Source organism: Oncorhynchus keta, chromosome 12 (assembly GCF_023373465.1).
Source record: "Oncorhynchus keta strain PuntledgeMale-10-30-2019 chromosome 12, Oket_V2, whole genome shotgun sequence".
NCBI classification, from domain to species: Eukaryota; Metazoa; Chordata; class Actinopteri; order Salmoniformes; family Salmonidae; genus Oncorhynchus; species Oncorhynchus keta.
In genome coordinates, this window is record NC_068432.1 from 13,138,482 (window position 1) to 13,154,306 (window position 15,825).

General features: G+C 41.5%; 1 protein-coding gene across 2 annotated transcripts in view; it reads right to left on the bottom strand.

The window, feature by feature from the left end:
- The window catches only part of LOC118391017 (sarcoplasmic/endoplasmic reticulum calcium ATPase 1-like), an 86,166-nt gene that overhangs the window by 42,115 nt on the left and 28,226 nt on the right, over positions 1-15,825 (bottom strand). For both annotated transcript variants that reach the window (XM_035781924.2, XM_035781923.2), the window contains exons 6-9: positions 4,254-4,334; positions 3,803-3,888; positions 3,287-3,442; positions 2,979-3,120 (exon numbers count right to left, since the gene is read on the bottom strand). In XM_035781924.2, the coding sequence (XP_035637817.1) occupies positions 2,979-3,120; positions 3,287-3,442; positions 3,803-3,888; positions 4,254-4,334 (465 nt within the window). The remainder of the gene's footprint in view (positions 1-2,978; positions 3,121-3,286; positions 3,443-3,802; positions 3,889-4,253; positions 4,335-15,825) is intronic.

Sequence of the window (15,825 nt, forward strand, 5' to 3'; positions counted from 1 at the left end):
TGACCATCGGGTTCTTGGTCACCTCCCTGACCAACGCCCTTCTCCACCGATTGCTCAGTTTTGCCAGGTGGCCAGCTCTAGAAAGAGTCTTGGTGGTTTCAAACTTCTTCCATATAAGAATGATGAAGGTCACCGTGTTCTTGGGGAACTTCAATGCTGCAGAAATGTTTTGGTACCGTTCCCCAGATCTGTGCCTCAACACAACCCTGTCTCTGAGCACTACGGACAATTCCTTCGACCTCATGGATTGGTTTTTGCTCTGACATGCACTGTCAACTGTAGGACCTTATATAGACAGGACCACATGTGGACTCCAATAAAGGTGTGGAAACATCAAGGATGATCAAAGGAAACAGGATGCACCTGTGGTCAATTTCAAGTCTCATAGCAAAGGGTCTTAAAGTACCAGTCAAAAGTTTGGGCACAACTACTCATTCCAGGGTTTTTATTTTTACAATTTTCTACATTGTATAATAATAGCGAAGACATCAAAACTATGAAATAACATATGGAATCACATAGTAACCAAAAAGTGTTAAATAAATATGAGATTTGCAATTCTTCAAAGTAGCCACCCATTGACTTTCTTCACACTTGCCATTCTCTCAACCAGCTTCACCTGGAATTATTTTCCAACAGTCTTGAAGGAGTTCCCACATATGCTGAGCACTTGTTTGCTGCTTTTCCTTCACTCTGCAGTCAGACTCATCCCAAACCATCTTAATTGGGTTGAGTTCGGCTGATCGTGGAGGCTAGGTCATCTTATGCAGCACTCCACCACTCCTTGAACAAATAGCCCCTAGACAGTCTGGAGTTGTGTTGGGTAATTGTCCTGTTGAAAATCAACATTATAGTCCCACTAAGCCCAAACCAGATGGGATGATGTATCGCTGCAGAATGCTGTGGTAGCAGTGCTGGTTAAGTGTGCCTTGAATTCTAAATCAGTGTCAGCAGCAAAGCACCCAGACACCTTCTCCATGCTACACGGTGGGAACCACACATGAGGAGATCATCCGTTCACCTACTCTGCGTCTCACAAAGATACGGCAGGTGGAACCAGTAATCTCAAATCTGGACTCATCAGACCAAAAGGACAGATTTCCACCGGTCTAATGTCCACTGCTCATGTTTCTCTGCCCAAGCAAGTCTCTTCTTATTGGTGCCCTTTAGTAGTGGTTTCTTTCCAGCAATTCAATTGAAGGCCTGATTCACGCAGTCTCCTTTGAACAGTCGATGTTGAGATGTGTCCATTACTTGACCTCTGTGAAGCATTTATTTGGGCTGCAATTTCTGAGCCTGGTAATTAATGAGCTTATCCTCTGCAGCAGAGGTAACTGTGTCCTCCTTTCATGTGGCGGTCCTCATGAGAGCTAGTAGAGCTTGATGGTTTTTTGCGACTGCATTTGAATTAACTTCCAACGTTCTTAATTTTCCGCATTGACTGACCTTCATGTCTTAAAGTAATGTCGTTTCTCTTTGCCTATTTTGAGCTGAGCTCTTCAGTAAGGCCCGAGTAAAAAAAATATCTTAAATTTGTTAATTTGGGGTATTGTGTGTAGATTGCTGGGGAATTGTTTTCATTTCATCCATTTTCAAATAAGGCTGTAATGTAACAAAATGTGGAAAACAGGGTTTGAATACTTTGATGGCACTGTATAGTGTAGCATAACTTTTTCTGCCTGTTACCAAAAAAGCTTTTGGTGATTGGTGTGTAGGAAATTTGGAGCATGTTAAGTTGGGCCCTAAGTTAGTTAAGTTCATCGGCGTACACATCACGGACAAACTGAATTGGTCCACCCACACAGACAGCATCGTGAAGAAGGCGCAGCAGCGCCTCTTCAACCTCAGGAGGCTGAAGAAATTTGGCTTGTCACCAAAAGCACTCACAAACTTCTACAGATGCACAATTGAGAGCATCCTGTCGGGCTGTATCACCGCCTGGTACGGCAACTGCTCCGCCCACAACCGTAAGGCTCTCCAGAGGCTAGTGAGGTCTGCACAACGCATCACCGGGGGCAAACTACCTGCCCTCCAGGACACCTACACCACCCGATGTCACAGGAAGGCCATAAAGATCATCAAGGACAACAACCACCCGAGCCACTGCCTGTTCACCCCGCTATCGTCCAGAAGGCGAGGTCAGTACATGTGCATCAAAGCTGGGACCGAGAGACTGAAAAACAGCTTCTTTCTCAAAGCCATCAGACTGTTAAACAGCCACCACTAACATTGAGTGGCTGCTGCGAACACACTGACTCAACTCCAGCCACTTTAATAATGGGAATTGATGGGATTGATGTAAAATATATCACTAGCCACTTTAAACAATGCTACTTAATATAATGTTTACATACCCTACATTATTTATCTCATATGTATACGTATATACTATACATCATCTACTGCATCTTTATGTAATACATGTATCACTAGCCACTTTAAACTATGCCACTTTGTTTACATACTCATCTCATATGTATATACTGTACTCTATATCATCTACTGCATCTTGCCTATGCCACTCTGTACCATCACTCATTCATATTTCTTTATGTACATATTCTTTATCCCTTTACACTTATGTGTATAAGGTAGTAGTTTTGGAATTGTTAGCTAGATTACTCGTTGGTTATTACTGCATTGTCGGAACTAGAAGCACAAGCATTTCGCTACACTCGCATTAACATCTGCTAACCATGTGTATGTGACAAATAAAATTTGATTTGATTTTAAAGCTTAGGCTTACGCACTATTGACATAACCTAAAAATAATGAAAGAATAATCTTAAATGTAGCCTATAAATTGTACAAGAATTATACATTTGTATCGTTCTCCTTATTCAACTCAAGCATCACTAATGGACAGCATAGGATAATTCATTTTTTACATGGTATTTGGAAAGTGAGAGGGAAAAAAGTGAAGGGGGGGAGGTCGAGAGAGAGAGGCAGATGGAAGGAAATAAGCTGTTCTCACATACCCTCAGGGATGGCGGCCACAGCCAGGGCCACAGCGATCTTAAAGTAGTAGATTGCCCCCCGCATCCAGGAACCCCCATGAACCGGGTCCCCAAAATGCCCGATGTTAATGACCCAGACGGCCACGCAGATCAGGGAGATTACCTTCAAGTTCAAAATATTGTCTGCATTTTGGTGAAGATGTACATTTGTCTTGGGATTTCAAGTCACATGGCTCATACACATCACAGCAAACACAGACAGAAGACGTATAGATATGATAATATCTATATAATAAATAAACTAATACAACAACCATAGTAAAACCCACCTTGGAGAGCTGCTCTCCAAACTCATCCAGTTTCTGCTGCAGAGGAGTCTTCTCCTGCTCCGTGGCAGCCATCTGGTTCCGGATTTTACCGATCTCCGTGGACACGCCGGTGGAGACCACGATGCCGATGGCTCGCCCCGCAGCAATGTTAGTGCCCTGAGCAGGAAGAGGAGGTTAGCACAGAGTTAATATGGTGATAGAGTACACACTGATATCAAACCATGCATACTGCATCTATATTGGACCACTACTTGCAACTAACTCCTTCAGGTACGCAGATGATCTGCTGAACACATCTAAAAGAAATGATGCATAGAGAACAGAGCTGCAACACCACACACACACAGCTGATTCAAAAGGGAGAATTTCTGATATGGCTGATGAATGCAGCAGAGAGAGAGAGAGAGATAGTGTGCCTGTGTGTGTGTGTGTGTGTGTGTGTGTGTGTGTGTGTGTGTGTGTGTGTGAAAAAGAGAGGAAGTAGAGTTGGCTCCAAACAGGAAGTGTTTCTCTTACGGAAAACAGCATATTCTTCTTGTCTTGATTGACAGCTCTGGGGTCAGGGACGGGGTCAGTGTGTTTGATAACAGACACAGACTCGCCTGCAGAGACAGATTAATACACACTGTTACACAAGATCCTACAAGCCATTAACAGTCAAATGTTACACAGGTTTTAGAACATTGTATTTAATCGTAAGAGGAACACCTAGGCCAGAGGTTTAATCTTATTCTGTATTTGTTTGACAATGTTGTCGACTGTTAAGTCTATTCTACTCGGCCCATCACATTTGTAGCATGCTTTGGAATCTCACAAGATGCAGCAAGTCAGTCATTCAGTTTGTTTGGTTAATATGGTTCCCCATTAGCTTTTGCCAAAGCAGCAGCCATTATTCCTGGGGTCCACACAAAAACAGGACAAGCAACAAAATGCTGACAGTCAGTCAGCCAGCCAGAATGTAGCCTACCTGTGAGAATAGACTGGTCCACTCTAAGGGTGGTAGACTTGATGGAGGTGATCCTGATGTCAGCAGGGACCTTGTCACCAACTAGACAACACAACAATACAGGCTGGGTTTAGAAGACAGAAACAAAGTCATTGAATGAAAGCATTAGGTTAACATTCTACAGAGGGAGAAATCAGAAGCGAAGGGGAGGAAGAGAGACAAAAAGCAAAAAGGTGTGTTTGATTTTAAATGACTATATCTTTGCTCTCTGTAGTGACCTGGGAAAGTGTGAGTCTGGCGGGCCAGGAGATGTAATGACAAAGGAAACGAGAAGACAGTGGCCTAGCTGTCCCCAGGTGACCACTCATTTTCAACCTTGCAGCATCGCAGCATTCACACAAAGCCACAAGCAAAAAAATGAGCCCCGGCTTAGCCTCACAAGTCAACGAACAGCAGGCACCAACACAGATCGAGTCACAACGCAATCCCAACAAATTGATTCCACACTCACACTCGGCATCAGAGAAATATTTTAGTTCCCATATCACAACGCGATAAAGCCAGATACAAGCAGCTTGGATTAATGCATGTAATGTCTTTAATCTGTTTTCTCCTCTTTGGCTGTCGTTTATGAAAGTCATATTTCAGGACAGGGTGTTTAGGTGTCATGGGCCTGTGGCACCTAATGTCTTTTGAGCCATGCACATTGCTTCCACTGCACACTTGTCACAGCTTCACAAACAATGTTGGGGCGTTTTCTGGGTTACACCAGGACAGTTATGCTGGAACTGCTTTAACTAAGCTCCAGAAATGGAGTAAAATAATAATACAGAGATATTGGGGGCATACTTGCGAACAAAAGCAACCATTTAATTGTAAAAGTTTCTCAGGCTCAGAGTTTCAGCCAATTAAAATGGTCAATTTACTTGCACGACGACAGAACGTTAAAATTGTAGCTAGGCCAACCAGATAAAATGGCACAACGTTAGCCCTATGCTAACCTCACCAGGTGGCAGTGATTATATCGTTCAAAAAGTTCTGCATCAGCCAATTAAAATAGTCAACGTAGTTCCAACACATGTTCATGGAAGCATCCTTGACATACTTCAGCACATTCTGCCTTGCGAAAGTATTCGGGCCCCTTGAACTTTGCGACCTTTTGCCACATTTCAGGCTTCAAACAAAGATATAAAACTGTACTTTTTTTTGTGAAGAATCAACAACAAGTGGGACACAATCATGAAGTGGAACGACATTTATTGGATATTTCAAACATTTTTAACAAATCAAAAACTGAAAAATTGGGCGTGCAAAATTATTCAGCCCCTTTACTTTCAGTGCAGCAAACTCTCTCCAGAAGTTCAGTGAGGATCTCTGAATGATCCATTGTTGACCTAAATGACTAATGATGATAAATACAATCCACCTGTGTGTAATCAAGTCTCCGTATAAATGCACCTGCACTGTGATAGTCTCAGAGGTCCGTTAAAAGCGCAGAGAGCATCATGAAGAACAAGGAACACACCAGGCAGGTCCGAGATACTGTTGTGAAGAAGTTTAAAGCCGGATTTGGATACAAAAAGATTTCCCAAGCTTTAAACATCCCAAGGAGCACTGTGCAAGCGATAATATTGAAATGGAAGGAGTATCAGACCACTGCAAATCTACCAAGACCTGGCCGTCCCTCTAAAATTTCAGCTCATACAAGGAGAAGACTGATCAGAGATGCAGCCAAGAGGCCCATGATCACTCTGGAGAGTGATCTACAGCTGAGGTGGAACACTCTGTCCATAGGACAACAATCAGTCGTATATTGCACAAATCTGGCCTTTATGAAAGAGTGGCAAGAAGAAAGCCATTTCTTGAAGATATCCATAAAAAGTGTCGTTTAAAGTTTGCCACAAGCCACCTGGGAGACACACCAAACATGTGGAAGAAGGTGCTCTGGTCAGATGAAACCAAAATTGAACTTTTTAGCAACAATGCAAAACGTTATGTTTGGCGTAAAAGCAACACAGCTCATCACCCTGAACACACCATCCCCACTGTCAAACATGGTGGTGGCAGCATCATGGTTTGGGCCTGCTTTTCTTCAGCAGGGACGATGGTTAAAATTGATGGGAAGATGGATGGAGCCAAATACAGGACCATTCTGGAAGAAAACCTGATGGAGTCTGCAAAAGACCTGAGACTGGGACGGAGATTTGTCTTCCAACAAGACAGTGATCCAAAACATAAAGCAAAATCTACAATGGAATGGTTCAAAAATAAACATATCCAGGTGATAGAATGGCCAAGTCAAAGTCCAGACCTGAATCCAATCGAGAATCTGTGGAAAGAACTGAAAACTGCTGTTCACAAATGCTCTCCATCCAACCTCACTGAGCTCGAGCTGTTTTGCAAGGAGGAATGGGAAAAAATGTCAGTCTCTCGATGTGCAAAACTGATAGACATACCCCAAGCAACTTACAGCTGTAATCGCAGCAAAAGGTGGCGCTACAAAATATTAACTTAAGGGGGCTGAATAATTTTGCACGCCCAATATTTCAGTTTTTGATTTGTTAAAAAAGTTTGAAATATCCAATAAATGTCATTCCACTTCATGATTGTGTCCCACTTGTTGATTCTTCACAAAAAAATACAGTTTATTATCTTTATGTTTGAAGCCTGAAATGTGGCAAAAGGTCACAAAGTTCAAGGGGCCCGAATACTTTCGCAAGGCACTGTATATTTGACTGATCCCCCCAATAATTTTGATTTACTAGTACTGTGTTAGTGTTGAAAAGAGAAGTCCACAACAAACCACTAACAAGGAGCTACATCTTTCAGCCTTGCACCCAAACACACTGCTATTGCCTAATAATTATATTGAGTAGGCTATATTACATGGACGTGTACACCTAAAATGAGAATTACAAATTGGGTGTACTCGCACCATCCTCCTACAGTCGGCAGTATTGCAGTTATTTTATGGCAATGTTGAATATTAGTTTGATTGGCTTGAAGGGCATTCGCCATTTCCCTAAAACGCAGGGAATAGTTCATTCTTACATGTTCTATGTTTGAGCTGCTGTTGAAAGCAAAGGTAGAATTGAAAACGTTATTCGCTTTGTTGAGTTTGATTTTTATAATAGCAAGTTAGAACTGATGGCTTGGTTAGCTAAATTAGCAAGTCTGGTTGGTTACCAAGGCAACTACTGTAGCTAGCTAGTAAACTTGTTAGCTACTTCAGTTTGATGTTGAACACATCTCTCTCTACCTGCAATGCAACACATTTCTAAACGGCAAATGTGTTCAATTATAGCTATGGTAATAATGCAACTCCGTGGAAGGTCAGTTCCACTCCACTAGCGTGTCGTGGAACACAGAAGGCATAGCCCCTCATTGATTATACCGTATCGCGAGTTCAGACGACTCATATATAGTCTTAAATTGCGGAAGACACTTAGCTGTATCAGTATCAGATGGTGAATTAGTTATATTTGACAAAGTAATCTAATTAGCCTTTTCTGTAAGCTACTATAGGAACGCCAAATCAACATAGCTATTGCCTACATTCATTCACATCGTTTCCTCATTGTGCTATAATAACCTATTAATGCATATGGGACTTTGTATGGTACACCTCGAGTCATGATGAACCCTATTAACCTCCTTGATCGTATTCCATAAAGGCTCGGCTTCCAAGCCGGTGAGGTGGAGCCTACCCACAGAGTGATTACGCCCTCCTCTGGCAAGGAGCCAGTGTAGACTATCATTAGTAGGCTACACTTACATGTAGCCAGCCACGTTTTTTAACAGGCTTAATGACATTATTAGAAATCATCCACTTCGTCACATGCGTTTTGAATTCGAGCAAAGGACCTGCAGTGAAAAGTTTTCCCCAACAAAAGAAAAAGCTTGATGTTGCGGGGCTCGAACCCATGATAAAAGTGCACTATCGATATCAAGTAAACCACTTTAGCAGTGTTCCACCTAGAAGTGATGGTGATAATGTTACATGCCTGCTATTTGATGAATCCACAAGGCTCTTTGTTGTTGTAAAGGACTACATTTCTCTTTCTCTTTTTTTAAGCACATGGATGTGTGAAATAGATAAGACAACATTATCACATTTTTGTTTAGTAGTAGCCTAGGCAAGGACACGTCAATGCAATATTGGCACACAACATTCTGTTACAGACCAACGAAACAAAAAGATAACATTGAAGGTTTAAAATATCCCACTAGTGGCCAGTTGACCTATTTGAAGAAAAATGCCATTGGTTGGTGGATATAGTCAAAGACCTTTGATAGGCTGATGAAGAATTTGTTCCAGGATATAATCACGTAGTGAAGTTAGTATAATCACGTAGTGAAGTTAGTATAATCACGTAGTGAAGTTAGTATAATCACGTAGTGAAGTTAGTATAATCACGTAGTGAAGTTAGTATAATCACGTAGTGAAGTTAGTATAATCACGTAGTGAAGTTAGTATAATCACGTAGTGAAGTTAGCTACAATTTAGTGTTGTCACGTAAATCAACGATTTCAATTGGCTGACACACATGGAGTTTGATAAACTGTTTACATTGAAATGATTGCTTATCTTCGTAAATATGGCCCAATCTTCTTCTATAATACAACTATATCTTCAAAGTAAGAGGTTTACAACAAGTCAGAAGGAGCCCGAAATCTTCATAACTAGCGCTGTTGCAACGGATGTGGAGCACACAATCAATATGCCATTCTGTAATGGTTTGAAGTTACCTAGTTTGCAGAGGTAAACACATCTCAACACAGCCTTTTGTACAATATGTTCTCCAGAAAGCAAATCCTGTCATCAGACAGCCTAATTAATTGCTGTTCAGTAAAACACTAAAACAATGCCAATAACAGAATGCACCAAGTACGCTTTTCAAGGTGATTCCTTTGGAAAAGGCTCCATCTTGTCTTTTCCCTTGTCTGGTAGTGCAGGATGATCATTATTTGGCAAGGCAACCTGACTGTTATTAGTGATGTTCCATGACCTACATGGTGTGGGAACAATATTTGGCCTCCCATCTACCTCCATCAGGAAGTGAAGCACTGACCAAACCCAAAGTATTGATTAAGAACATTTCAGTACCTCATAAATCACATACATGTGTGCATAATGAGTAGGACTATGGCAAACCTCTAGTTTGATGATTTCAGAAAACATCCTGTGTTTTTATAATTAATCAGATTCCCCTATAATCATGCCATTTCCATGTGTTTTGTGCTTGGGAGTTCTCATCTTCATACATTATGACAAGTTCCCAATCTCTTACATTGTATCAACACTCCATTTCACTCTTCCTCAACAACCAGAAAGAGAGATGGAAAGATAAAGAAAAAGATAGATTGAGAGAGGGAGGTGTGTGTGTGGGAGCTGGGGACAGTAGCTCCACAGGAGGCAGGCAAGGCAGAGGGCAGCAGCAAGAGGCTTTTGAAACTCCCACTCCCAGCATCCTCCTCACTTACTGTATGTAGTCCTATCGCCTCCAACTCACCCCTCGCTCTTCTCCATTCGCCTCCCACAGACACTCTCCCTCCCTCTCTCTCGTTCCCACTCATCTCTATCCATCTTTCTCCCTCTCTCTATTAAGATTTGCCCAGACGCAATCTAAATGCTAATACTAGGAGCATTAGAACATATTCTATTTCAGACGAAGAATACATACTATACCATAATGTAGCCTACGCCATTACTGTATGAGGCCCAATACCAGGCATCAAAATCAAATGGGTCTGGATGGAACCTTGCGATTCATCTAGTAAAGTGGGCTAAAAGGGATAGTTCACCCAAATTACAAAACAATATATTGGTTCTTACCCTGTAAGCAGTCTATGGAGAAGGTATGACAGCAATCCATGCTTTGGTTTTGTTTACCTGGCGTACCAATATGTAATTGTGTTATTTGGGTGAACTATCCCTTTAAAGTCAGAATACGCAGTTGAAACAATAAAGCAGAGAACCCCACCTCCATTTTGCTAAAAAGCAGAGGGATGGGCCTGGAGAAATGTAAGCACTCTCAAATGCATAGAAAGAGCTATGGATGCAATGACTGACCATCATGAAATCAAAATGACTTTTAACCATGTTGAGGCTATACAGTGTTTGCTTACATTTGCATCGTTTACAAACATTGGAGAAAAACAAAGATATTTTGGGCTCGTGGAGTGTGACAGTTGAACTAGGCTCATGAGGCATTTATAAGTTATATTCTTCAAGAATCAATGGATATATCATTCAATTTATAAGTTCAAAAATGGATGTAGCAACTAAGGGTTCTAGCTTTAACTTCACTTTTACTCCTGTAACTAAGTATCGATCAGACCAAACCCTGGTTGATCTGATGGTCTTATTTGATTTAAGTATCTTGAAAAAGTTCCTACGTCCCTGCCTGTCGAGTATACAGACTATTTCCATCTGTAATTTAAAAAAAGCTGGGAAAGAAAAGCTGGGAAAGTTCCACAATCATAACCGTGGCACTTCAGATAATGTGAAACCAGCCAGGCAAGCAGGGTGGAAACTAGTGTAAATATATTGATTTTTTTCCCCCTCTCCTCAAATGCACTGTGGTTGAGAATGTCCTTTTTCTGATCCCTCCAGATCGCTTGTTCTACCCTTCGCCTTGGAGCCACCACTAACGGACACTTGCTAATCCAACATCCGAGAAAGGAAAGACAGATGAACAACATGCACATCAAGACAAATGGAACTGCAAGTCATTTTTTCTCTCAAATTCTGAACATGTTTTTAGCCAGGATCATAGTCGCTTCTCAAGATACTGACACTTTTTGAGAGACAAAATACATAACCCTGAGTGCTTACTCATGTCTAATAGCACTTAATAACCAGAGAAAAGGGATGGGTAGATATGCATCTGATCTTCATCTGCTCAGGCAATACATGCAGAACACTATATGAAGCTGAAAGCCTCTCTATCCTGTATGGTAGGAAATTAGCTTTAACTTATGTCCTCTCACAGCAAGTCTAACTGAACGTCATCATGGGCAAGTCTAACTGAACGTCATCATTCATCTACTGTATATAGAGCTGCTGAGAGAGAGAGAGGAGTGATACTCTGACTAGCCATCCACAGAGGAGACCCTGGTGCCAGGGACAGATTGGGGTCACACCCCATTTCAACAGAAAATAGTTCCTTCTCCACTCCAGCTTAAAGATGCCAGATTGCCATGGAGATAATAAACAGGAACGGAGTAGCTAGATCTCAGAGCCTGGAAATATCCCAATTATGTTCCGTGTGTGTGTGTTTGTACTCTGCCGGTGGTGGAACAACAAACTGTGAACCTTCATATCCATTCATAACTGACCAAGTTATGAAGACAAGCATTGTAATTTAGTATTCTATAACGTGAGTGTGGAAGAGACTGATTGGTTGTCTATCAATAATGGCAAACCACCTGGTACAGACAACTTGGATGGACAATTACAAAGGATGGTTACGGACCATTGACCCCAACATACATTCTGAGCTATATACATTTTTTTTAAAAGATATTCAAAGCTTCAAAACAATGTACAACTTGTATATCAATTCTCAAAATTGTTAAAGCTAATTTCCTAGAGCTAGTTATAACAGAGATCAGCTGTTCAGAGAAAATCACCCCTGAAATGTCTGTTTTCAGGGCAGGGATGTTAGCATTCTGCACATCCCAATGCAGTGCTACTGTAACATACATAATTTCTGTTATTTGGCATAACTCGAAGCTTGCTAGCTAGCTGATTAATATGTCTAAAAACAAGTTTGTGGGGGTCCTAGCAAGCTAAACAGCCAGTTAGCTAGCTTGTCAGTTGACTTTTAGCTAGCCAAGGACTCGTTCTGAAAGTTGGATTTTCGTATCACCTGAGGCTTTAAAAGAGTGCTTACACTTTGATTGACATTCAAACTAATTTGGTTGGTCAGAAAACATGTTCTAGTGCAGTGGTCGCCAACCGGTCAAGGCATGTGTAGTCAACCACCAAACATTTCTGTAGAAAAGCCAACCATAAAAGGCTGAAAGGCTTTTGTTTGTGCTGTTGGTGGTAGGTGCACTTGATTCAGAAGCCCTGCACACCAGGTAAGCAAAGTGTTCACATTTTGAACCATTTAAATTAGTCTGCAAAAGACTAAATGCCACCTACTTGGTGGACCAGGAGACCAGTGGCTAAAATGGAGCTCGCCTGCTGCGCTGGCCAATCGGATAGCTCAAATCATCGCGCCTACAGAAATTCCATGACTCCGGCCATAGCCAAGTTTGATACTAGCCTAAGTAAGATTTCATAACTTTGAAAATCATGACAAGAGAGAGACTGTCAAATAACACAGCAAAGAGAGGCTGTTTGTTTATTCAACACGATTACAAAACATAAAATGCACTTCTCCCTACTTCTGCTTGCGCTGCAGCTGCAAGGAATGAGTAGCCAATTGTGCACCGCCCTATGGGACTCCCAATCACGGCCGGTGGTGATACAGCCTGGAATCGAACCCGGCTCTGTAGTGATGCCACTAGCACTGAGATGCTACGCCACTCAGTCCAGTATCGATAGCCCTGTGTTTTTATTATTATTAGCAGCACGTTGTGTCTATTTTAATATCAAGGAATATTTCACTTTCTCTGGTCATAGGAACAACATGTATTTGTGCATAAGGCAGATGCGGTGCGACTCGAGTTTCGCCATCAGGTGAAAGACTGTCACCTTTCCCTCTCACCAGGGGGAAAGGAAGGAAAGAGCAGGTACCATGATTTGACCTTGTTTTTTTTCTGCGTTCCCAGTTATCTTGAAATCACCATGACCATCAGATGTAGGTAACATTAGTCCAGTAAAATAAAAAAGCTAATTATTTGCAAAATATTTCAATTTGTGCTTAGCTGTGCCTCAAATGCTACACAGACTGATCTATTTTGTAATCAAAGCTCAAGTTTGAAATATAATATGGTCTGAGAAGAACAATATTGGCAGGACAGGCATATAGCCAATATGGTGTGATAATGTATTAGGCCTACTGCACAAACCTCATTTCTTACAGAACTGTTTTTATTTGGTTAAATGTTAAATTATTATTTTTTATTTTTTAATATACTTGCTTTTTGACTGCAAAAAATGACTCGACTTAGAATATGTTGGTGACCACTGTTCTAATTCCAATAACAGACCATACCAATATTTGACTATAAAAAAAGCTGATCAGCTAGCGCAACCTATTTTTATAGCTCGTCACATAACACCACTCCTATTTGCCATCTCTTCAATCTAAGCCTAAGGGAACTTGTGGCCCTCAGGCCTGGAGGGAAGCAAAATTAATTCAGTTATACAAGAATAGCTATACACCCTTTACTGGTTCAAACAGCCCACCAATAAGGCTGCTACCAACTCTTAATAAACATTTGGGGGAAAATAAATTGTGTTTGACCAGATACAAGGCTATTTTACAGTAAACAAAAACTTACTTTCAGTACGCGTATAAGGAAGAGCACTAAAATGTACGGCACTAACCCAAATGACTGATGATTGGATTAAATAAATTGATAAGATTGTGGGAGCTGTTTCATTAGACTTCAGTGCAGCATTTGACATTACCAATCATTGTCTGCTGGTGAAAAAAAAACATGTTATGGCTTTACATCCTCTGCCATATCGTGGATCGAGAGTTGCCTAGAACAAAGAGGGTATTCTTTAATAGAAGCCTCTAACGTAAACCAGGTAGTTTGGCATACCTCAAGGTAGCAGTCTTGGCCCCTTGCTTTTAAAATGTTTCACTACTGGCCTACCATTAGTATTGAGTAAAGCCTGTGGGTATGTTGATGATTCAACATTATACACGTCAGCTTGCATAGCAAGTGGAATCACTGCAGCACTTAGAGCTGCAGTCCTTTCTAAAATAGGTGGAAAGTAATAAGTAAATATATAAAAAACTAAAAGCATTGTATTTGGGACAAATAATTTGCTAAAACCTAAACCTCATCTAAATATTGTAATAAATCATTAAATAAATGTGGCAATTGAGCAAGTTGAGGAGACTAAACTGCTTAGTATAACCCGTGATTGTAAACTGACATTGTCAAAACATATTGATGCAACGGTAGCTAAGATGGGGAGAGGTCTGTGAAATCAGAGCAGACAATCAACAAAAGAGTTCTACAAGGACAGGTTTATCACACCTGGACTACTGCTCAGTTATATGGTCAAGTGCCACAAAGAAGAACATAGGCAAATTACAGTTGACCAACAGAGCAGCACAGCTGGCATTTCTAAATGTACACGGAGGGCCAATAACATGCATGTCAATCTCTCCTAGAGGAGAGAATGACTGCATCACTACTCGTCTTTGTGAGAGGCATTGATGTGTTGAACGCACTAAACTGGCAATTCAAAACAGCTAAACACAGCTCTGACATCCATAATTACCCTACAAGACATGTCACCAGAGGTCTCCTCACAGTCCCCAAGTCCAGAACAGACTATGTGACACATGCAGTACTACATAGAGCCATGTCTACATGGAACTCTTCCACATCAAGTAACTCAAGCGAGCAGTGAAAACACACACACACACACACACACACACACACACACACTAATGTGGTATTGTGGATTTTCTATTGTACATTTAGGATCCCAGGAAGTGTAATGGGGATCCTAATAAATACTAAATGTGGGCCTGTCACAGCCTGGTTGACAGTCAACACGCATACACAAGCTCAGACACCTGAACAAAGAGTGTTTCCTATGGCACTGGGGCATGTCATTTACACCACCTCGCCTCCTTTCTCTCTCCTCTACCAGAAACATGCACAAGATCGCAAAAAGGAAAAAGAAACAGCCTCCCATCTGAAATCCTCAGTCGGTCAATGGTTGAATTCCTTTCATTCTCAAATCCATGCTACCTGACAATAACACGGTGGCTTCATTCAAGCAAGCACGTTACCCATTCAGAGCACGCAATCCCTTTCCCCTGTTGTGAGGTGCGCAGTGCAGTGATTATGAATGAAAACTGTGATTCCAGTCTCAATCCCTCCATCCTACCCCTTTTTATCCCATCTCCCAAAGACACTCTGCTGCTGCTTCTGAGAGAGATCATTAAAGGCAAAGTCAAGGGTTAGACAAAGAAACACACACACGAGAGAGAAAGAGAAAGAGAAAGAGAAAGAGAAAGAGAAAGAAAAGAGAAAGAGAAAAAGAGAAAGAGAAAGAGAAAGAGAAAGAGAAAGAGAAAGAGAGAGAGAGAGAGAGAGAGATACACAGATGTTCTGGAACCAGACAACAAGACTACTTTTAGACAGAGGGCATAGTGTGAGTGAGTGTATAGCTGACAAACAGCCAGCAGCAGTGACCAGGTGGTAAAACTGAGACCATGGAAATGCCAAGGGAAATTCTTTGGAAATTCAAATAGGGCCCTAAATACAGGGACGACCACAGCCACTTTGCAGTTTAGCGTGCGTGCACACACACAGCTGTGGTCCTGGCTGGCACCTGTGGGCCCAGAGGAAAGGCTGTTATGTAACTTAGTTTTGAGCAATGTTTCCAGCACTGGAAATGGGGCCTTACACACACACGTGTGTGTGTGTGTGTGTGTGTGTGTGT